The following is a 24,105-nucleotide window of genomic DNA, read 5'->3' on the forward strand; positions in this document are numbered from 1 at the left end:
CTGGCACCTCAAAAGGTGCAGGGGATGAAGGGGCGGGCTGTCTAGGGGGAAATATAAGACCAAAAACCCCGAAGGAGGAGCACCGGAGACGCAGGTATCAGAGGGGGTGCTGGGCAGGGCTAGGGGACCAGTAAAGAAAGTTCCAGATCACAGTCCCAAGCACCTGGCTTTGGTCCCCACCAACCCCTTGATGACACAACTGTCATCTCGTCCTGCTGTGGTGCCATGCTTTGGGAGTCTTCCTAAACAGCATCCCAGAATCCCCGCAACCCCACCCCCGCCTCAGGCCCAGGTGGGGTCACAAAGCCCCTGCCCCCAACCAGGGGCAAGCCCCCCACCCCCACCCCCCGCCCACCCGCAGCCTGTCCTCCCCTGCCAAGCTTCCCCTCCCCCTGTCTCCAACCCTGACCCCAGCTGATGGGAAATACTTGGTGGGCCACAGGGTGAGCCTGCAGAACAGAGGCAGCTTCCCGGCCTGCGAGTGCCAGTGAAGACAGCGACAGGGACACACACGCACACCTGTGCTCTCTCTCTCTCACACACACACACACACACACACACACACAGGCAAGAGGATGCAACATCCCCAAGGCACCTCCCAGAACCCACCTGTCTGAGGAATGTGTCAGATGATTCAATACCGGCATGGACGTGGGGCTCCAGATACCGGAGCCCCGAAATACCCTGGAATGTTCTGGAAGTAAGCATAAGGCATCTTGTCTTTGCCCACTTGACTCTGGTTGGGAGTTACAGAATGAAACCTGTCTCGCTTGAGACAGATTCCGATCCAGAGAGTCTGAGATTCCGGTATAGACCCTGGAGCTGGGCCTGGATCCCTCCCGAGGAAAGGCCGAGCGCCAGGTTCAGGGCGCCGGCCCAGCCCCGGGAAGGGGCCGAGAACAGGCCCGTGGAAGCCTCGTGTTTGGGCTACTGGGGCACCCCGGAGACTGCGCAGATCGGATTAGGCAAGGCCCTCCCTCCAGGGAGCATCTGATTGACGTCCAACAGGACTCCGAATGTTGGCATCACACAGCCTACATCTGGAGCAGGCAAGCCAGCTCCTGGGATCTGCTCGGCCCCCTCCCCACAAGGGATGGCTCTTATAATTTCTCTGGATTCTTCGGCATAAGAAAGGGCCCCGTAAAGCCTTTCCCATGCCCACGCTCACTCCTCTGCACCAAGATCCATCCACAGGGGAGCAGGACAATGGGGCTGCTCTGGGCGCACCAACCCCACTGACGCAAAGTGCCCACTCGAGGAGACACACACGCTCCCCCACGTGGGGATACTGCACTGGTCTGGCCACGACCCCCTGCAGGGCACAGCAGGCAAGGCCAAGAGGTGCCATCACGAGTGCCGAGTTTGATGGGTAGTGGCTGCCCAGAGCAGCCTTGGGAGGAAGTCTGATACCGTCGCACACGGCAGTTGATTGGTGATGTCTGCCCGGGGTCGGACTATTCACCAGCCCTGATCTACAATCCGGGTGACTTTCCCTGAGCAGGGAACAATGCCCCTGCCAGGACTTTGGTAGCAAAGAAGGAGGCCCCGGCCACCCAGGTATAAACAAACCCACCAGACTCCCTGATAGGTTTCTCAGGACCTTAAGAAATACATCTTGGTCCACCACTCCTCACTTTGCGAGGACAACGTCTGCCCCCTTTCTGACATGTTGACATTGGTCGTATTAGAAATACTTGCCTAGAACAGAAACACATTACAGGGTTAATTTCTCCTCTGTAAAAACGACTACACGCTTTTCTTTTTTTCTCACCTAGGACCCAAGGGATGGTCTGGCTGTCACCAGAAATAACCTTGGACCCAGCAAAGATGCTACCCGCGGGAGGGCAGACGGGCCTGGGTGCTGTGCTCTGGGCTCAGGGTTGCAGAAACACTTCCCGTGATGCTCTGCTCCAAAAGCCTACATGTCCCGTGCAGTCTGGGCCACCTCACTTGGACACCTTGGCCTGCAGGGTGCTGGGCAGATACAGGTACCTCCAGATGGCATAGTAGTGGGTACCGGCACCAAATGCCACAAAGAGATGCCAGATGGCGTGGGCAAAAGGGATCCTCCCGTCACTCTTGAAGAACACCATGCCCAAGCAGTAGAAGACCCCTCCGGTCACCAGCTCCCAGATGCCCTCAGTGTTGGGCTGTCGGCAAGGACAAGGGTGAGCACAGGTCAGATGGGCAGCAAGCAAAACCAAGATCACCCAGCCACATCCCCGGCACCAAAGACGAAAAAACCAGCGGATGGGGACGCAGTCCAGAATCCCAGGTGGGGTGTCACCAGACAGGGATGCCGTCGATTCTCCCGGAATTCATTCTCACATGGAATGCCTTTCTATCAAAAATCTCAAAGACTAGTTGAGAGCTTTTTATCTTTTCTGAGAAGCAACACATCTGGGTATGTCCCAAAAGGAATGACAGCAGTGACTCCAACAGATACTTCTACATCCAAGTTCACAGCAGCCTTATTAACAACAGCGCAAAGCAGAAGCAACCCAAGTGTCCATCAACAGAAGGATGAGGAGCAAAAGGTTATTCATGTTATTTTATACAATGGAATATTACGCAGCCTGGAAAAAGGAAGGCAACTCTGACACGTGTTACAACAATGGATGAACCTCAAGGACATTACATGAAGCAAAATCAGCCAGACACAAAAGGACAGATCCCCTAGGGTTCCACTTATATGAAGTCACTGGAGGAGTCAAATTCATAGTCAGAAAGCAGAACGGTGGTTCCCAGGGGCTAGGAAGTTAGTGTTTAATGAACGCAGTCGCTCAGTTTGGGAAGATGAGGGAGATCTGTGGATGGATGGTGGTGATGGTTGCACAACGAGGTGGAGGTACGGCACGCCCCTGAATTATCCACTTAAAAACGGTTAAAATCATAAATTGTATGTACATGTTATCACAATTTTTAAAGAGGAATGCATATCCATGGTGAAAATTTTTTAGACAAAAACAAAGTAACAAGAAGAAATTGGTAGTCACAACCCCTCTGAGGTGAGCACTATAGTCACAGAGGCTCAGGCAGAACAGGAGGGGCCAGGGATTAAGAAGAGCCCCGCCAGGAAATTCCCATCGTGGCGCAGTGGAAACGAATCCAACTAGAAACCATGGGGTTGCAGGTTCGATCCCTGGCCTCGCTCAGTGGATGAAGGATCCGGTGTTGCCATGAGCTGTGGCTTCACCAAGTAATTAGTTCCTCTGCACATGTACATGAATATGAAATGCTTATTATATTCCGTGCATTCCGTTGTTGGTGGCAAGCAGTGACAGTTCGCTTCCCGAAGTGTCTATACCTGCCCAGTATACAACACGTACTTCATATTTGGGTGTGTGTGCAGAAGACCTCAATCCTTTAGATAAGGGGGTCACACCATCCCTGCCGTCCCGTCCCATCCCTCTCTACAATGGGGTCTCATGGAGACGCTCGACACCCCCACAGGAAGCTCCACCTCGGGCTCTTGAACGGCTGGGGAGTCGTGCATCATACGTCCAGACCATCCTGAAGCCAGTCCTCAAGAGGTGACACCTGAACATTAAGGCCATTTTATAGGGATGCTTCTCAGCCCTCATGATGTGCCAGGCCACACACCAAGGGCGTTAGGTGAGTCACCTAGAGCCATCTTCACAGCGACTTCATGGGGCAGGTGGGGCCCCGTGGGACAGACGTGGACACACGCCCAGGACGTCGTGCCACACGAGAAAAGCGAGCGGTGACACAGTACGTACAGTGTGAGCCCATTTTTGTAAACAAAACCCAAACAAGTCACTACGTCTGCACAGCCACATAGACTTGCCTGTAACTAAAAAATGGAAAAGATACACAAAGAACCACTAAGGGTGGATGCAGCTGGGGAATCACCGTGGGGGCAGGGTAAAAAGGCGACTTCGGCCCTTTTATGCATTTTCAGATAGGACCTCTTTTTTTTTTTTTTTTGCGGTGAGTATTTATTTATTTTGGCTTTTTAGGGCCACACCCACGGCATATGGAGGGTCTCAGGCTAGGGGTGGAATTGGAGCTGCAGCTGCCGGCCCACCCCACTGCCACAGCCAAGCAACTCGGGATCCGAGCACCACAGCTCACGGCAACGCCAGATCCTTAACCCACTGAGCGAGGCCAGGGATCAAACCTGCATCCTAAAAAGACTAAATAAATCAATAAAATATTCTCAACTTTAAAATAAAGTGCGATTCATAGATAAGAAATTAATTTAGACAAGACCAATGCCTCAAATATACATAATTTAACTGTAATGTCATTTAAATTTTAAAGGACAAGTTATTTATTGATCTTTTCAGTCAATTTTAATTTGGGGGAAAAATATTTTTTTTCAGCCACGCCCACAGCATATAGAAGCTCGTCTTGCCAGGGACTGAACCCATGCCACAGCAGCAACCAGAGTCACTGCAGTGACAACACCAGATCCTGAACCCACTGCACCACAGGGAACGCCTGTCCTTTTTATAATAATTGTATTAGATGTGATTGACGTATCATAACATTCACCCTTTTCCAAGTTCACAATTCAGTGGCTTTTTTTTTTTTGTCTTTTTAGGGCCGCACCTGTAGCATAGGGAGGTTCCCAGGTTAGGGGTCAAATTGGAGTTGTAGCTGCCAGCCAACACCACAGCCACAGCAACGCCAGATCCTTAACCCACTGAGCGAGGCCAGGAATCGAACCCGTGTCCTCATGTATACTAATCGGGTTAGTTAACCACTGAGCCACAACAGAAACTCCTGACTCAGTGGCTTCTTGACTACATAAATGTTTAACATCTGGCAACAATAATCACTTAAAAGTAAAACACTGTCATCTGGCCAAGAGAGGTACCAATAGGCGGAGGTGACTGTGCCCATTTGACAGACAGGACAACTGAAGCTCAGAGATGAGAGGGGTCCATGCATGGCCACACAGCTGCTTCCCTTCCTGGGCCCTAGGGCTTCTCCTGGCAGGACAAGGCAGTGCAGCCCAAAGACCCCAGTCCCCAGAGTTCCCATTGTGGCTCAGCAGAAGCAAATCTGACTAGGATCCATGAGGTTGCAGGTTCGATCCCTGGCCTCGCTCAGTGGGTTATGGATCCAGCATTGCTGTGAGCTATGGTGGGTCACCATCCAGCCATAGGTAGATCCCACGTTGCTGTGGCTGTGGTGGAGGCCGGCAGCTGTAGCTGCTATTGAGCCCTAGCCTGGGAACCTCCATATGCCACAGGTGCAGCCCTAAAAAGCAAAACAACCAAAAACCCACATATAGAAAACACACACACATACACACACAAACCCAGTCCTCCCAGTCAGAGGTTACGGGGATCCCAGCTCAGCCCCTTGGGGCTGTGTCCTTGGCATGGTCACCTCCCCTCTCAGAGCCTGGGTGTCCTCGTGCGTGAAACAGAGGTGGTCACATCCATCTCCAAGGATGCCTGGGACGGGGAGTGAGGCCCAGCAAGGAGGCCTCCTGCACATCGTAAGGGCTCAGGACGTGCAGTAAAAGGATCAACCTTCACGTGCCAAGAAGCAGCGGAGGCCGCGGAGAGGGTGCCAGAAACCTCAGCCTCGGCTCTGCCTCCATCACCGCCTCCACTGTCATCACAGATTTAATTGTGATCGGGTACGTCCACAGGTGTGTATCATTTAATTCCTGAACGGACAGGAAACCTGGAGCCCAGGGGGGGACTGATGAACTCCCCGGAGGCAAAGCAGGGAGAGCAGGCGTCGTGGAACTGGGGGGCCGAGCCCTGGAGTTCCCTGCACATTCTCCTGCCTCCGTAGGCAAGGTGCACTGACCCCAGGTCTCAGTGCCCCGTCTTCCAGAGGACAAGGCTCAACCTGACCATCTCTAGAGCCACTCTGGGTCCCCACCAGCCAGACGGAAGCCCCAGGCCGGGTGGGGGCACTTACCATGGAAAGGATGACCAGGGCGGGGAAGAAGCCCATGACGACATAGCAGAGCAGCTCCACAAGCTTGTACCTGCCGGGAAGACGGGCCGTCTTGGCCTCAGGACAGCCTCCCCCACTGCCTGCCCCCTCCCCACCATGAGGATCAGCTCCCCAATCTGGGTAGGAAGGGGCACCCTGAACAGAAGAGTAAGAGAAAGGGACTTCGTCCTCTGCCCAGCCCACCTGGGCTCAGATTTCATCCAGCTACACCCAGCAGGTGCTGGCGGCCTTGGGTGGCTGTGGGCGGGTGTCTTTCCCTCTCTGAGACTCAGTTTCCGCATCCATGAAATGACATGGAGTATTGCAAACCCTGGGTATAGCATGCCTATAGGTGGTTCCCATGCCCAACCCAGGGCAGACATTACTATTCAAACCCTGCACCTTTTCCTACAAGGCCTAAGCAGCCACTCTCCATCCACCGAGCGGCTGTACCAGCTGACATCTGTTTGCTACTCCGGGTGATTCCAGGAGTCTGTTACTCCCTTTGGTCCTCTAGCTCAGTTTCTTTCCCCACTTCATTATTCACATCCTGTCACTCAGCAGGACGGAAGTGGGTAGGGAGCCCCCAGTGCGTCTCTCCCTTATCTGCTAACACAGCTCAGGGAAGGCAGGTAACACGTGACACAGGAACCTATAACGTATTTGGGGGTGGGGGGCTGCCCCTTGGCCTACAGAGTTCCTGGACCAGGGATCAGATCCGAGACACAGTTGCGACCCAGGCCACGGCTGTCACAATGCTGGATCCTTAACCCACGGTGCTGGGCTGGGGCTCGAACATGCATGCCAGCACTCCAGAGACACACTGATCCCCTTGTGCCACAGCAACGTTGCATCCATTCCATTATGGGAACCCCTATAATGTCTTTTTAAAATTCTTCAGATTGCGGACCTGGTGGCTGTCTGTGGGGGGCCAGGCAGCTCTGGGACCCATGCTTCTGGAGTCAGCCTGGGGTCTCCTCTCACCAGGGGCAGGGAGGAGGCCCTGGTGGGGGCACCTGGCCACTGGAGACCCCCCCCCCGGACCCTGGCTTACCGCTCATGGAAGAAGAAGACATAGACGGTGCCGACAGAGGCCATGATCCAGACCAGCCATCGCATGTGGGAGGCCCAGGGGCCCAGCTCACGGAGGTTCAGCCTGGGGAGGACAGCCAAGCGCACAGCCTGAGGAAGGCACAGGGACCTGGCCCGCCACGGCCAGCCCAGTGCAGAAGCGCTGACCCCAGAGAAGCCCTGTGCCCTATGGCTCCACAGGAGGACACATGGAAAAGCAGAAAAACTGAAACAACACGCTGTTATCAGAGCAAAATTAGCAAAACCGATAATGTGACAGCATGAAGGAAGAGGGCTTCCCAAACCAGCAGGAATATAAACGAGCAAAGCCTGTTTGGAGGATCCCCCCGGGCACTCCAGGTCCAGGGGCTAAAGCCACAGACATGCTGTTGTGTGAGAACACGGACCAAGGCACAGAAAAAGACATTCCTCCCGGCACCAGGGCCAGTAGGACAAGCCTGAAAAACCACTCAAATTGTTCACCAAAAACGGAAGAGAGCCTAAGGCCGGTCTTGCCTCTCGGCTCCACATTCACCCTTTTTGCCTGCTGGGCGGTCACGGAGCTGAGCCCCCGGGAATTTCTTCCTTGGCAGCCAGTGCAGCATTAAGTTTGTCAGTAGAGGGCGACAGAGAGACGCTGCAGAAGGCAAGGCTCTTCCTTGCAGGTTCCCATGACTTTCCCCAAGTTCCTGGAAAGTAGGGTTTTCTCTCCCTGCTCAGCCAAAGCAGTGTCCCCAGGGCCACGTGCCTACAGCACCCAGCTTCCTCCAGCATTTGGCCTCTGCGTGTTTTCTCCAGCTGTTGGCTTAGGTAACAGCAGCCCAGCCAGGGGCCTTGGACAGTGCAAGTCTGTTCCCTAGGCCGGGCGGCTGCTCCTGCATCCTCTCTTCAGCCCCCCACACGTGCATTCCCGTCCAGCAAGCTGACAGCCTTCAGCCTGTGCAGCTGTTTGCACAACCAAAGTGCACAGAAATGCTCTAGATTCCCGCAGAGGGGGACTGTGGTTCCAGCAGCACCCAGCGACCTGCAGCTTCCCTGGCACAGACCGAGCCTGGCACCTCTCCCCGGGGCCCCCAGACAGCTGACTTCCAGCGAGGCACACGCGGCAACTTCATTACCATCCAGTACACCAAGGCCGTGCCCATTCTGATGAGGTGGGCTCACAGCCTTGGATGGAAGAGGGAGCTGGCAGTAGCTGTCCCTTAAATCTGCCCCTGCTGGACACCCTAGAATTGTCTTGAACTCTCATTAGTCAATTTTCTGTAAATTCAATCCCCCACGAATAAACCTTTATATTAAAATTTCCACGTTCTGGCCATTGTATGGCTTCCTTCTCCAGACTATACCCTGACTAATACTTTGGGATACTAACCCTACCCTAACCCTAATACTAACCCTAACCCTAACCCTAACCCTAACCAGTACTAATCCTATGGGATATTCACAAAAGTCTGGGAAATATGAGGACAATCTGTTTGGACCAAAATAGACATTTCTGGGGGAGGACGGCAGGACTGAGACAAAGACCACCTGACCAGGAGTTCCTTTGTGGTTCTGTGGGTTATGAACCCGACTAGCACCCATGAGGATGAGGGTTGGATCCCTGGCCTTGCTCAATGGGTTAAGGATCCCGCGTTGTCACAAGCTGGGGCACAGGTCACAGATGTGGCTTGGATCCGGTGTGGCTGGGGCTGTGGCGTAGGCCGGCGGCTACAGCTCCGATTGGACCCCTAGCCTGGGAACCTCCATATGCCACAGGAGCAGCCCAAGAAATGGCAAAAAGAGAAAAAACAAACAAACAAACAAAAACTTCTCGCTAAACTTCAAATACTTCTTCATCACAAAACTCACTTTTGATTCTATAGGTAAATGATGAAAAGGATAAGGAAGCTGATTTATCTATGTGTGCACGTATACATATGGGAACATAAATATATGTATATAAACATATAAATCAACTTCCTTACCCCTCCGTCCTCGCTCTGAAAGACAGAACATCGGCCCGCTCTCACATCCCCCCCAAACAGCCCTATTTTTCTTAGAGATACTCTTAGTTCTGCATCTTCAAGGCTGGCATAGTCACATTCTATTCCACAGCCATAAGTCACGCAACAGTTTAAAACTGGCTTTTCTTTTTTTTTGTCTTTTTGTCTTTTTAGGGCCGCACCCGTGCCATATGGAAGTTCCCAGGCTAGGGGTTCAATCAGAGCTATCGCCACCAGCCTATACCACAGCCACAGCCATGAAGGATCGGAGCCACATCTGCGACCTACCCCACAGCTCACAGCAACGCTGGATCCTTAACCCACGGAGCGGGGCCAGGGATCAAACCTGCGTCCTCATGGATGCTAGTCGGGTTCTCATGGGTACAGTAGTCTCTGCTTGTTGTCTATGTGAGAACGGTTGCCTGTTCTGACGTCTGCATGTAACCTCACCAGAGCTGATTCCGAGGTCCCCGTTTGGAAAACGGTAGAAGATCTCCAGGTGTGCCGGCATTGATGTGCTGTGTCCACATCTGGACGCCCGCGCAAACGTCCCCCTTTGTAAGGGATTTGTTTTTTTCAGCCTCAATGTCTGAAGCATTTATCTGTCTTCCATTTCTATTTGCTTCTAATTGCTTTAATTTGGGACTTTAAAAATAAAAGTTGGTGTTCCCACTGTGATGCAACAGGCTAAGTGTCTGATGTTGTCTCTGCAGCGGTTCAGGCCGCTGCAGAGGCGCAGGTTGGATCCCCCGCCCAGTGCAGTGGGTTCAGGATCAAGCATTGCCATAGCTGCAGCTTGGATTTGATCCCTGGTCCAGGAACTTCCATATGCCCCGGGTGCAGCCATTTAAAAAAAAAAAAAAAAAAAAGGGACTTCTCCCTGATTATCTTGTGTTTTGCGCATGTCAGTATTCAATTTGCAGTCATTTTTATACTGTTCCTTGCTGACTGTATTAACTAAAGCATGGCTGTGGTTGGTCCCTAAAGTGTGCAATATGTCTCCATGTCCACTTGTGTGTGTTGTTTTATCATCCTGCCTTTGTCCTCTTGTTTAGTTATCTTCATTTTCTTTCTTTTTCTTTTTTTCTCTTTCTTTCTTTCTCTCTCTCTCTCTCTCTCTCTCTCTCTCTCTCTCTCTCTCGCTCGCTCTCTCCCTCTCTCTCTCTCTCTCTCTCTCTCTTTTTTTTTTGGCGGCACGTGCAGCATGCAGAAATTCCCAGGACAGGGATCAACCCTGAGCCACAGTAGTGACCCGAGCCACAGGTCCTTCACCCGCTAGGCCACCAGGGAACTCCTACCTTCCTTTTCCTGCTATGTGGGCTGGAAGTCACGGCAGGTCAGCAGGGCCGGTGGTCAGAAGAAAAGCTGGAACACGAACTCGAGGAGCATGAGGACAACAGGAGCTGTATCAGCCCCTCAGTCCAACCTCGATGACGCAGGCAACCTGCACAAGAAGCTGGGAGGCTCCAGCGTGAAGCTGCACATGCGCTTGTCCCAAGACGCAAAGAAGCTGAAGGCGATCCCAGGCCATCAGGGACAGTGGGTGTGAGGCGCAGCTCCTGGTCCTGCCACCAGGGGGCGCTGTTGCGCTTCCACCTCCCGCCTGGACTGCACAGGGCACAGAACCCTAGACCACATGGGTCCAGTTTAATGAAGTGAACACAGTTCAAAGCCGCTGCGGCCAGATGTGACCCGGTGCTGGCCCCGCTGCTCATCTCGTCTCGCACTTTTCCCATGGAGCCTCCTCCAGTCAGTAGAGAGCAGGGCGCCCTCCACAGGCGTGGGTTACCCACCACAATCTCCATTCCCAGGGTGGCTTCTGACCGGGCAGGGGGGAGCATCTCATGTAACTGCTCCAGAACCTTCTGGCTCTCCAGTCGCGGCACTGGGCTGTGTCTTTTTTCTTACTCAGCAGTGGACAGTGATGGTTCGTCTGTCCTCCTCAGTATGTATAACTCCATTGTGTTTTTCTTTCTTTCTTTTTTTGTGTGTGTCTTTTAGGGCCACGCCCGCAGCATATGGAGGTTCCCAGGCTGGGGGTCTAATCGGAGCTGTAGCCTCCGGCCTACACCACAGCCACAGCAACGTGGGATCCGAGCCATATCTGCGACCTACACCACAGCTCACGGCAATGCTGGATCCTTAACCCACTGAGTGAGGCCAGGGATCGAACCTGTGTCCTCATGGATACCAGTCAGGTTCTTTATCACGACAAGAACTCCTATTGTGTTTGTTTTCTGAAGCACTGAGGAAGGAAGATCCCGTGTCACAGGTGATCCTGGCAATTTTTTCTATCATTCGTGACACTGTCCTGCCTTGGGATTACATGACGGCGTCTGCATGCTGGTCACTAAGCCCTCAGCGCTTGTCCTCGCTACAGCTCTGGTACAGCTCTGGGGGCTGGGCGTGGGAGGGCTGTACCATCACTGTCTCCATTTTCCAGGTCAGGAAACTGAGCCTCAGAGAGATTCACTCATTCTCCCCAGGACACACGGCTTGGGAAAGGCTGATCCAGGACTGGAGCCTCATGCCAACTCCCCAACTAGTCTCTCTACTACACCAGAGACTTTTTTTTTTTTTTGTCTGTTTTTTCTAGGGCCACACCCGCGACATACGGAGGTTCCCAGGCTAGGGGTCGAATCGGAGCTGTAGCTGCCGGCCTACACCACAGCCACAGCAACACAGGATCCGAGCCACGTCTGCGACCCACACCACAGCTCACAGCAACGCCAGATCCTTAACCCACTGAGCAAGGCCAGGGAATGAACCCACAACCTCATGGTTCCTAGTCGGATTCGTTAACCACTGAGCCACGACGGGAACTCCCTTTTACGCCCTTTCTTTACGTCAAGATTTACACTGGACTCTTGTACGTAAGTTCAATTTATCAAAAACGAAAATAAAAACCAAAAAAGGTTTGTTTTTTTTTTCTGATTGAGGCAGGGATGGGGGACCCCAGAGTCATTCACGCCTCTACTCCCTCAGAGGATCTCTGGGAACCTCAGGGCTCTGCAGAAGACAGCTTGAAAACCAGAGCAACGAAAGAAAAATACCCACAGAATAATCCTCCACCCCCTTAGCCCATGCCCCCTCTCACCACCCACCTGCGCCCAGGCATCTAGGCAGGAAACTGTCACCACCAAGCCCCCCGGCCCCTGACTCGCTCTCTCCACCTTGACTTCCAAGCCACTCCCAAGTTCTGCCGCATCTTCCTTCTCCAGAGCTTACCCACTGGGACACAATCCCCCCATCTTGGCACCTGTCCCCCTTCTTCATGGCACTGACCACAGCTGTGGTTCATTTCCTGTGTCAGGACCAGGACAGCACCTGCCTGCAACCCCCATGAGGCCATAGGACCCGTAAGGAGAGAGGACCTGCGTCTTTGTTTACAGCTGTGTCCTTAGACACACATGGGACACACAGAGCCAGAGCCCAGGCAGTCACAGGCGGGGATAAAGAACAGAAACCTGGGCACCGAATCAGCCCAGACGGGGGCCGTCAGATGGTCGTTCCAGAAACCTAAGTTTCAGAGAGTTTCTGCAGCTGAGCACAAAAGCTAGCTTGACCCTAACTGACAACATCCGAAAAGAATCCCGAGGTTCCCCTGGGGGTGCCTGGGGGGCGCCGGGGCGGTGGGGAGGCAGCTGCGTGGACAGAGCGCCCTCTGCTGGCTCCGGGCTTCTCTCTCCTGCACAGAGCATCTCCAGCGGCTCCCACCTACCCACGCAAGCGGCAACCCCTCCCCCAGGAGCAACACTTCTCTCGGGGTCTTCGGACACCTGCCCACCTGGCATCTGGCAGCCAGCAGCGTCTCAGTTTGCAGGACAGAAGCACACGCTCTCTTTCCGCAAAGCCCAGCTGGGCACAGGGCTGCGTCTGATGATGTCCACAGCTGGCAGCAGCAGGACTGACGTCCCAAAACGCTCAAGAGTCGCTGATGTCCTGGAGAGAGCATCCCCCCCCCACATCCCTTCCCCCATCTCCCTTCATTCAGTTTCCCATAAATATCTCTTCCATCCGTCCCTCCGTCCACTACGCGGGGAACCAGCCAGCACCAGCTCTCTCCCCGGTCCTTGCACCAGCCTCCTCTTACCTCCCTGCTCCCAAGGCATCACCCAAACTAAAACCACATCAACATCCTGCTTCAAACTTCCGTCCACTCCTCCAGGTAGACCCACAGCTCCCTCTGTACCCGGTTCACGTCCACACCTACACGAGACAGCCCAAGGGACCGCAGAGGCATCATCGCCCCAAAGCTGGAAACCTCGCAAACACCCATCACAGGAGGTGGGGACCTGTGGTTTATTCGCCCACAACGCCGTCTGGCAAGGGGACTGGACGATGACGTGTCCTACGACTGTGACTCCACGACCATCACCACGTTACAAGGCACAAAGGAAGCAAGATCCGAAAGAATGGAAATAAAAATTCAGCCAAAACGACCCTATGGTGGCAGATGGCAGCACTGGGGTTATCCTGGGGGGGCAGGGGCAATTGCAGAGGGGCTGGACACGCTCTGGTTTTGCACCTGGGCACTCGCCGCAGTGTGGGAACTTGCTGGGAGGTGCATTTATGACGGCATATCCCCCAGGCACAGTACATACGCCGCAATAAAATGGTTTCAAAAGTAGTTGCCTTTGCATCAACGAAACCCACTGACTAGTTGAGACGTTAAACAAGAACGCTCTGGAGTGTTCTGCTGTGGTGCAACGGGATCGGCGGCATCTCTGCAGCACCAGGATGCAGGTTCAATCCCCAGCCCAGCCCCACGGGTTAAAAGATCTGGCATCTCCACAGCTGCAGCAGAGGTCTCAGCTGCAGCTCGGGTCTGATCCCTAGCCTGTGAACTCTATGTGCAGCAGGGTGGCAAAAAAATAAAAAAAATTAAAAAAAAAGAAAGAAAAAAGAATGCTCCCTTTCCAAGAGCCCAAAGCTCCCTTTCCAAGAGCCCAAAGTAGCAATTCCCAAGCAAAAATGGAACAAATCTTTCTGTGGCTCCCACTCCTCGAGGCCAACACGCAGATTCTCAGAGCAGCACACCTCCTCCAGGAAGCCCTCCGGAGGCTCCCCACCAGGGCGGTGTCTCCTGAGGTCCACGGCTGTGTGCACAGAGGCCTGTCCCGCTGTGCCGTGACTGTCCTGTCACAGAGACTTCCACCGACCGGAACCTCAGCATCCTGACCCCCAGCACCACCCAGCCCCCCAGAACACGTTCAACAAACATGACGGGGACAGCCCTTCTCTCCTCGCAGGGGCTCTGCCGCTTTCAGGGCGTGACCTGAGTGTTTCTTTAATCCAGAACTTTTGAAAGCCCTGAGGCACCTACTGGGGGAGTTTAAACTGGTACACACTGGATGGTGACTCGGCAACAGATGGTTAAATGACCAAGGCCCGCTCTTGCCACCCAGCCGTCCCACCAGACTCAAGGTCATCCCACAAAGATCAGGCTGGGCCACAGGAACCTGCTGTTTTTATACATCAAAAAGGCTGCCTCTTAGTAATTTTACCTGATTCCAGCCCACAGAGCCAAGCCCACGTGCTAAATGATACACCTGCAAGGACACTCACGGCAGCCCCATTTGTTACAGCAAAGGAAGGGGGAGTCCCAAGGTCACAGATATCCATAAATAGGGGCTGCCAGAAAACACTATGCTGCTATTAAAAAGGAGTAGGGGAAGCTCCCGGCATGGCTCAGTGGAAACGAAACTGACTGGTATCCATGCGGACGTGGGTTCGATCCCTGGGCTCCCTCGGTGGGTTAAGGATCCGGCATTGCAGTGAGCTGTGGTGTAGGTCACAGACACGGCTCAGATCCTGCATTGCTGTGGCTGTGGTGTAGCTGCGATGTGACCCCTAGACCCCTAGCCTGGGAACCTCCATATGCTGCGGGTGTGGCCCTAAAAAAAAAAAAGAAAAAAGAGTTGGAGTCGGGGAGATCTTCAAGGTATTAATACGCAAAGATGCCCCCAGGTACATGACTAAGAGGATAAAGGCAACCTGCAGTTTGCACAGCCAGCTTCCTTTTGTATTAATGGCAGGAAAGTATAAGTAGAAATACGTACTGCATGTATTTCCATAATGCATATGCATGTATATGCAAATGTGTCTATACATATGCATGTACAGGCAGACACACTTGCTCTTTTCTGCATAAAACGCACTCTGAAAGGATTCCCAGGAAACTGGTACAAAGTAGGTGCTTCTAGGAAGGAGCAGGGGAGGGGGGGTGGCTTTTCACCTACTCTCTTTGGTACCAAGTCAACATATCGCCCAGCCACATGGAAAAAAGAAATTTCAAGAAAGAAAGCGAGGAAGCCTCCCGGGGCGGAGGACCCGCAGAGACACTCACCAGGGCGCGTAGGAGGCCGCGATGAAGAAATAGATGACCATGCGGTCGGACATGTGCAGGCAATGCTCCACCGTCCTGCGACAGAGAAGGCGGTCACGGGCCTGCCCCGCGCAAACGTGCTTGGGGGATGCCTAGGCTCAGGGCTGATGCGCCTCCATCCAACCACGACCCCCCCGGGACTGCAGTGTCCCCATCCGTGAGTGACCAGAGCAGTGGCTCTCCAACCAGGCTCCCTAGCAGCTGAACAGAGACAGCTCGGGGGTCCCACTGGGGACCCTCCTCCCCTATTTGAATCAGAGCAATTCTGCATTCTGTTTACATGGGGCTTCTCCAAAGAATTTGGTGGCTTTCTGGAGCTTCCTGTGTGGCTCAGTGGGTTAAGAATCTGACTAATAACCATGAGGATGAGGGCTCGATCCCTGGCTTCGCTCAGTGGGTTAAGGAGCCGGTGGTGCCGTGAGCTGGGGTGTAGGTCTCAGATGTGGCTCAGATCCCACGTGGCTGTGGCTGTAGCTGTGGTGCAGGCCGGCAGCTGCAGCTCCGATTCAACCTCTAGCCTGGGAACCTCCATATGCTGCAGGTGCCGCCCTAAAAAGACCCCCCCCCCACGGAAAAAGGTGCAAAACACAGACTCACAGATATAGAACAAAGTAGTGGGAACCAGTGGGAGAGGGAAAAGAGCATAATAGAAGGAGGCAAAAAGGAGCTACAACTATGAGGTATAAAATAAATAAGCTACAAGAAGTATAACGGGGGAAAGAGCATAATAGAAGGAGCTACAACTATTAGGTATAAAATAAATAAGCTACAAGAAGTATAACAGCGGGAATATACTCGGTATTTTATGCTAACTATAAATGGAATAAAACCTTTAAAAATTGTGACTATATTGAATACCCATAACTTGTATAAAACTGTACTTCAATGATACATCAATCAAAAAATTTTTAAAAAAGAACTACAAAACACATCCCCAACAGAAGCATAGCAAAGTGAAGAAAAGACAGACATTTTCATGTATGTTAATCCTATTCTCTTCTCCTTTCATTAACAAAAAAATGCAAAACCAACACACCTCCGTGCCCCTTGAGCACCTCCTGGGTTCTGGCCTTCTGGTTTGGGTCCAGGCTCTAGAGCCAGAGGACCTGGGTTCGAATCCCAACCGTACCACAGAAGGGCCATGACCTTGAACAAGCTATGTACCCTCCCTGGTCTCAATTGCCTCATCTGAGAAATGGGGAGGATGCTGGCACCCTATCCTGGGACTGCTGTGAGGACGAAGGGAGTCAGGTCTTCACACAGCATAGAACAGGAAGGACACGTAAACCTTAGCTGTTTCCGTTACGAACTCACCTTCCAAGCAAATTACAGTCCTGAATACCCTTGACCAGTGTGGTGGCCAGCCTCCAAAAGAGCACCCAAGACGCCCCACCTTCTGGCCCTCGCACCCGTGTGCAGCCCCCTCCCACAGCGAATAAGGCAAACATATGGAACCAACCAGAGGTTGCAGATATGACCGTGCCATTTCTGAGGCCACATCATAAAAGATATGACAGCCTCCACCTTGTGCTGTTGGATCACCAACCATGGAAGGAACAAGCCAGAGAGGTCCATGGGTGAAGGACGGAGCGCCCCCTAAATGTCCAGTGCCGACATGTCAGCCCCACAAGGAAGCCACCTCGAAAGTGGCTTCTCCAGCCCTGGCCAAGCCTTCAGAGGATGCCAGCTCCAGCCAGCATCTTGACTACACCAGAGTCCCTGAGCCAGAACCTCACAGCTAAGCTCCCCAACTTGTGCCTCTCTGAAGCTTTCAGGGAGAATTGAGGTTTACTGTTATTTTAAGCCTCCATTCGGGGTAATTTGTTACACAGCAGTAGATAACGCATACAAATAGTGATTCTGTCTGACAAGTGCAGCCCGCATTAGGTTTGACCAGCGTTTCTCTCTATGGCCGGTGAAAGAAGCGAGTCACCAAAGGCGGAGGGACCCCCAAGGGGCCGTAACAGGTGAGCAGAGAAGCAAAGCATGCTCCGTACCATGAAGCTCAACCTTGACAGAGAAGGAAATTCTGACACCTGCTACAACATGGACACGCTTTGAGGTCACGTGCTCACACAGGAGACATGTCACAGGATTCCACGGCCGTGGGGTACACAGAGCCGTCACGTTCACGGAGTCAGGAAGTAGAAGGGTGGGTGCCGGGGGCTCTGGGAGGGGGTGGGGAGTTAGTGTTTCATGAGGACAGAGGTTGGGTTTGGGATGATGGAAATATCCGGTGGATGGATGGGTGGGGGTGATGTGAATGCATTTCATGCCACGAAACCACACTTCAAATTGGCAAGGACGTCATGGGCATTTACCACAATTTTCATTTCTTTCTTTTTTTTTTTTTTTTTTTGTCTTTTTGCCTTTCCTAGGACCACACCTGCAGCATATGGAGATTCCCAGGCTAGGGGTCGAATCAGAGCTGTAGCCACCAGCCTACACCACAGCCACAGCCAAGAGGGATCCGAGCCGCGTCTGCCACCTACACCACAGCTCACGGCAACGCCGGATCCTTAACCCACGGAGCGAGGCCAGGGATCGAATCTGCGTCTTCATGGATGCTGGCCGGGTTCGCTAACCACTGAGCCATGAAGGCAACGCCCAGCACAACGTTTAAAAAATTGACACCCAAAGAAATCAAAATTAAAATCCTGAATTCTAAGACCTATACTGCAGAATTATTGCAAAGCTCAGGAGTGGTATCTGCAGAATGCCAGGACCTAGGAGGTACCCAGAAGGAGACAATTATCGTGATGGTTATTCGGGTCCTTCATGATGATCCTGGGAGCGAGGGGCGTGCTCGTCGGCACTAGAGGGAGCATCCCTCACCAGCCCCGCCAGCCACGGAGGCAACGAGGGCGCAGTGCATTCCGTCCCGGCCCCTCCTGGCTCGGCCAAGCACAGCCCAGGCGTCCCGCCTCGCCCCGCAGCCACCCAGCCACGCACGCGCCCCCTCCCGCGGCTGTGCCGCAGGTACCTGAGGTGGCTCTTCTTCCAGGAGATCGTGTGGAACACGGTGGACACCACGAAGAGCCCACAGAGGCCGAGGCCATAGACCCAGGCAGAGACGGTCTCCCAGTGGTCGTCCGACAGGAAGTAGAGGTTGGAGCTGCCGAGGATGCTGGGAATGATCCAGAGCTGGAAGCAGGGTTGGGGGGAGGTACCACAGGGGCAGCCTTTGGAGTGGGGTCCAGGCAAGGATAGAGCCCCCGAGCAACCCTGAGCCTTTTTTCCACCTCGCCCCGTCCATCAGAACCCCCCACGATGGAGGGGACACTCCAGACCTGCCCTGTCCAACATGGGAGCCACTAGGCACGGGCAGCTACTGGCACTTGAAATGTGACTCATGCCGTGGAGGACCTGAAGGTTTCATTCTATTTCATTTGCACTGATTTCAGTTCCAACAGCCGCAGGAGCCCAGTGGCTGCCCAGCTGGACAGCATAGGTCTAGATCTGCATTCGACCCTCAAAGGGGCCCACACACCAAAAGGTTACAGACCACTGCCCAGTGGATTTCTTAGGCAAGCGGGAAGTGGGGTAGGGGGGAGACGGCAGGTATTCCAGGCAGAGGGAACAGCATGTGCAAAGGCACAGAGTCATGGCCTGTGCATAGCAGGCGGTGCAGGGCGCTGGAGCCTGGGGGCGAGATGGTGCGGTGAGCAATGAGTCAACACAGAGGCCAAGACCCATCTGGGAGCTTTCGCTACGGAGTCCAGATGCTGTACCAGGTACTAGGGAGCCACTGACAGTTCTTCAAGCAAAAGAGAGGCACGCTCAGTGCCACGGTCCAGCTTACTCGGGTGACCCACCCTCAAGATCCCACTTGCTCCGCCTAGAAACACAGAAGACGCGGAACGGGCCACCTGGGGCGTCGCCACGGGATAGAAAGACTGCACGTCTCCCAGGGCACGGGGGCCGCCTCCCCTCCACCCCCACCGGGAAGCGTCTCCCTCGCAGCTCTCAGTCCCCCAAAGCCAACTCACAGCATGGGTGGCACAGTTGGCAGCATGTTCGTACTCCGTGGGCTGGTACCTCTTGTGGGCGGGGACACGATGGTTCATGAACCTGGAGGGGGGAGAGACAATTCCGGGAAGCTCGGCGGGGAAGCCAGGAGCAGCTCGGCTCGGATCACAGAATTCCCGCGGCCGCTGCTGGTGGAGGAGAAGGGTCCTCCCCCCCTCCCCTCCCCCCTCCCTCCTCTCCCCTTCCCTCCCCCTCCCTCCCTCCCCCCTCCTTCCTCCCCTCCCCCCTCCCCTCCCCCCTCCTTCCTCTCCCCTCCCCTCCCCCTCCCTCCTCTCCCCACCCTCCCTCCCACCCCCCTTTCCAGTACACTTCTTTTGGACTCTCCAACATTGTGCACGCAATCCCCAAAGGGGTGTTTGCTAAGCAGGGTGGCAGCATCCTCTTCACTTTCTATGTATCACTTTCTTTACGCGTAACTGACACACGTACAGCTCCCCAGGGAAGATCCTGGTGGATTTTTCCACAGGCACACGGCCACATGACCACCACCCAGAGGAACCAGAGCGTCTCTCCCATGCTCTAGAAAGAGCCTGTACACCCCTTCCCGGCGACCCTGCCCCCCAAGGATGCACCCCCAACACTGTCATGTTGGGTTAGTTTCGCCCCTTCTTGAACTTTCCATCAGGGGGATCACTCAGCACACACCCTCTGGTCTGGCCCCCTGGGCTCAGCGTGACGTCAGCTGGACGTGGCAATGGCTGTTTTCACCGCAGTGGAGTATTCCACATTGAACCACCGTTTATTCAGCCAGTCTGCTGCAGGTGCATGCTCCAGCTCGGGGCTGTCAGGGTAACTCTGCTTGCGGGTACCATCTTCAGCGCATTCATTTCCGCTGGGCGTAGGTCCACACATGGCATGGCCAGCTGACTTCATCTTGACGGTAAACGATCCTGATGTTCTGGGAACTTGGGGGCATCGCCCAAGCCCCATCGTCTCCTCTGATCCTCACGGGGGCCCCACCGGCCCATGGAGCCCTCACCACGCCCACTTCACAGAAGGGCTGCTCCAGTGCAGAGGCAGGAAGTGACATCACCCAGCACAGGATGTGGCCATGCCTGGCCGACAGCGCTCTCTGCAGGGGTCTGCAGGTCAGGCTGGGAAGGTGAGCCCAGCGGTGGGGGAAGGCGGGGGGCAAGCTCTCCAAGCACCCGGCCCTGGGGCAGGAGACAGGACCACACTGGCTCAGTGCCGTAAGTGGACAGTTTAGCCACCAGGTGTGGTTCAACTCCACGAAAACAGCCCCCACCCAAGTGTCACTATAAAGACCCATGGAAAGGAGACATGAGTATATGGTTCAGAACACTGCACGACAGAGCAGAGCATTTATAAAGCGCCTACTGTATGCCGTGCTGTCCACTTAGCATTTATTGAGTACCCTCTGTATGCTGGGTCTATGCCAATAAAGCAAATATAACACCAACGAAAGCAGTGTTCGGGGTTGAACTGTATCCTCCCCAAGTTCCTGGGCTGAAGTCTTGGCCTCCAGTACTCAGAGTGGGATCTTCTTAGAAGGGTTGTTACAGACGCGGTTTGTTAAGATGAGGTCACACTGGCAGGGTCGAGCCCCAGCCTAGTAAGACAGGGGCCCTCATAAGATGAGGAGCCACAGCGTGAAGACAGAGGCGGAAATTGGAGGGAGGCAGCTTCACGCCAAGGATGGGGGAGCCACCAGGAGCTGGGGTGGTGGGGTGCCTGGAGCACGTCCTTCCTCAAGCCTCCAGAAGGAACAAACCCTGCAGACAGCCTGACTTGGAACTTCCAGGCTCCAGAACCAGAAGAGGCTCAACGTCGCTTGTTGAAGCCACCACGTGTATGTGCCTTTGTTGGCACAGCCCCGGCGACCCTAACACAGGTACACACGGTGTGAACTCTGACAGATTCTGCTCCAGAGAGGCTGGGCTGACTTCCGCCCCTTCCAATGGGGCTGGGGTTGCGGGTCCAAGGCCAACTGTGACAGGTCACAGCGGACACCCTTCACAAGGTAGGAAACCAAGTCCCCTCCACCTGTGACGGGCCGCCCTCTGCCCTGCCTCTTTAACAAACACCAATGATGCCAGCCACTTGGGTCCGAGGGTGATGTCACGGTCGCCATGGCAACCCGGGGTGGGCAGTCATCTATTTATTTCTGGGCCCCACAAAACTTTCCTTCACTGGCGCTGCAGCTTTTGAAAACGGGAAAAAGAGAGGGAGGGAGGCAGGCAGGCAGAGAAGAAGAGGGGCCAGGCTGGGGCCAGGGTCAGGGGCAAACGCCCAAGAAAGCCAGTTCCCAGGGCCCTCAAGAGCTGAGAGCTTTTTCTTTAACTCCTTGTGGCCTAATTTCCTTCTTCACAAAGCTCGACGCAGGCATCTGAGGAGGACAATGGCTTCACTGTTGATGTTTCAATTTTCCTTTCGATTCACATTCAGCAAAATCTCCCTTTTTGGCTCCGGGTTTTGATGCGTTTTAGCAAATGAGAGGGTTGCGTAACCAGCACCCACCCACAAATGCCCTCCTGCCCCCGGGGTCCCCAAGCCCTCCCCCAGCCCAGTAACTGCTGCTCTGCCCTCTGTCTTCCACGGCTTCACCTTTTCCAGAACATCATAGAAACGGGGTCATACAGTAGCTCCGTAGACTTTTTTGTTTGAATGTCGAAAGAGAATTGGTTGCATCAAGTCAAGTGGATTCGTAAGAGAAAAGAAACGGTGCTTTGAATCCCAAACAGGGGCTTACTTATTTTCTATTTCAAATGCATCTAAGACAAACTTGTTTCCTGCGAAGAAAATGGACCCTCCAAACATGGCCATGCCTGGCCACCGTCTTAACCCTTCTAGCCTTTTTCATTTCCTGCCCAGGCTTTTGAGTGTGGCTTTGCTCGCTCAACTTAACACACATGAGAGGCATCCAAGCTGTTGCCTGGATCACTGGTTCCCTTCTTTTTAGGGCTGAGAACTAGTCCATCCTATGGATATATAACGGCTTGTTTATCCGTTCCACAGGAGAAAGACAGGGGAGTCTTTTTTTTTTCTTTTTTCTTTTTTTTTGTCTTTTCTAGGGCCGCTCCCGCGGCATATGGAGATTCCCAGGCTAGGGGTCCAATCGGAGCTATAGCCACCAGCCTACGCCAGAGCCACAGCAATGTGGGATCCGAGCCACGTCTGGGACCTACACCACAGCTCACGGCAACACCGGATCCTTAACCCACTGAGCGAGGCCAGGGATCGAACCTGCCACCTCATGGTTCCTAGTCAGATTCATTAACCACTGAGCCACGATGGGAACTCCGGGAGTCTTTTTTCTTTAATTAAAGTGTAATTGATTTCAGAGTTTCCATCCTGGCTCAGCGGTTGATGAAGCCGACTAGCATCCATGAGGACGCAGGTTTGACCCCTCGCCTTGCTCAGTGGGTTAAGGATCCAATGTTGCCGTGAGCTGTGGTGTAGGCTGCAGATGTGGCTCGGCTCCCTCATTGCTGTGGCTGTGGTGTAGGCCAGTGGTTACAGCTCCGATTCGACCCTTAGCTTAGGAACCTCCATATCTGCAGGTGCAGCCCTAAAAAGACAAAAAGGCAAAAATAAATAAATAAATAAAGTATAATTGATTTACAATGTTATTTATGTTGATTTCTGCTGTACAGCAAAGTGATTCAATTATATATGTGTGTGTATATATATATATATATATATATATATATATATATACACCCTCTTTTTTTTATATCCCTTCACCCTGTGTTTATCATAAGACAGCGAATACAGTTCCCTGTGCTCTACGGCAGGACCTTATTGTTCATCCCCAAGGAAGTCATTTTTTTTAACAGCTGAAATGCAGAGATAAAACGTAGAATGTTCCGGAAGAGAGCCGGCAGTCAGCTAAGCAGCCTTAAAGATTGTGGGAAATTTCAAAGAGTCAACATTTCCAGCAAGTTGCCGCTGGTTCAGCTAAAGGAGGGAAACGGACCTTCTTTCTGCCTCCCCTCTGGGGAACAGGATCCCCCTTCTGTGCCAGCCCTTGCCCTGAGATGGCCGCGTGGCCATGGCATTTGATGGCGGCGGGGAGGGCAATGCCACATGGAGGTGCTCCCACCCTGAGCTGGCAGGGGGAGAGAGACAGAAGGTTGACTCCCACCCTGAACCGGAGGGAGCAGGGCTTTGGAGCCAAGCATCCAAAACTCCCTGCATGGTCACCTTAGCTGCTGTGTGCCACAGGGAAGACACCTCAACGTCTCTGGGCTGCAGCTCCCTTGTGTGTAGAAGGATATACTATTACCTAGGCTGTGGGTACTATGAGATGACACACAGTGGTGCTCAAAGAATAAACACCCTTTTACTGCTCCCTGGGGGGCTCCCCCCCTGAGGAGCCCCACGGTTTTCTTACTGGACCCATCTGAGTACCTCCCATAGAGTGCCCCACTTAAAGCCCACAACACCCTCCAAAGTACTTATTGTTATTCCAACTATAAGAGCCTAAGACTCTAAGAGGTCAGGCCAGTGTTTCTCAATCTTGGCTGTATACTGAGAATCACCCAGGGAGCTCCCTGGTGGCACAGCGGGTTGAGGATCTGGCATTGTCACTGCGCTGGCTCAGGTTGCTGCTGTGGCGAAGGTTGCTGCATGGCTTGGGACCTTCTGCATGCCATGGGCTAGAGGTCGAATCAGAGCTGCAGCTGCTGGCCTATGCCATAGCCACAGCCACACCAGAACCAAGCCGCATCTGTGACCTACACCACC

The 24,105-nt window shown here is 53.6% G+C and overlaps 1 protein-coding gene and 1 long non-coding RNA gene across 9 annotated transcripts in view; one reads left to right on the top strand and one right to left on the bottom strand.

Annotated features, from left to right (window-relative positions):
- MMD2 (monocyte to macrophage differentiation associated 2) overlaps window positions 367-24,105 on the bottom strand; it is a 54,480-nt gene continuing 30,741 nt past the window's right edge. For 5 of the 8 annotated variants that reach the window (XM_021086033.1, XM_021086031.1, XM_021086035.1 and 2 more), the window contains 5 exons: window positions 19,359-19,440; window positions 18,353-18,513; window positions 15,331-15,405; window positions 6,980-7,081; window positions 4,105-5,977 (listed from right to left, as the gene is read on the bottom strand). In XM_021086033.1, coding sequence (XP_020941692.1) covers window positions 5,641-5,977; window positions 6,980-7,081; window positions 15,331-15,405; window positions 18,353-18,513; window positions 19,359-19,436 — 753 coding nt within the window. In that variant the 5' untranslated portion in view covers window positions 19,437-19,440 and the 3' untranslated portion in view covers window positions 4,105-5,640. Of the gene's footprint in view, window positions 2,151-4,103; window positions 5,978-6,979; window positions 7,082-15,330; window positions 15,406-18,352; window positions 18,514-19,358; window positions 19,441-24,105 lie in introns of those variants that run through there. The other 3 variants (XM_003124274.5, XM_021086029.1, XM_021086036.1) reach the window with 3 other exon arrangements.
- Window positions 15,901-16,278, top strand: LOC110259839. The gene is made up of 2 exons (XR_002342203.1): window positions 15,901-16,049; window positions 16,120-16,278. It is a non-coding gene; the product is annotated as an uncharacterized LOC110259839 (long non-coding RNA).

This window comes from Sus scrofa, chromosome 3 (assembly GCF_000003025.6).
Source record: "Sus scrofa isolate TJ Tabasco breed Duroc chromosome 3, Sscrofa11.1, whole genome shotgun sequence".
Taxonomy (NCBI): Eukaryota; Metazoa; Chordata; class Mammalia; order Artiodactyla; family Suidae; genus Sus; species Sus scrofa.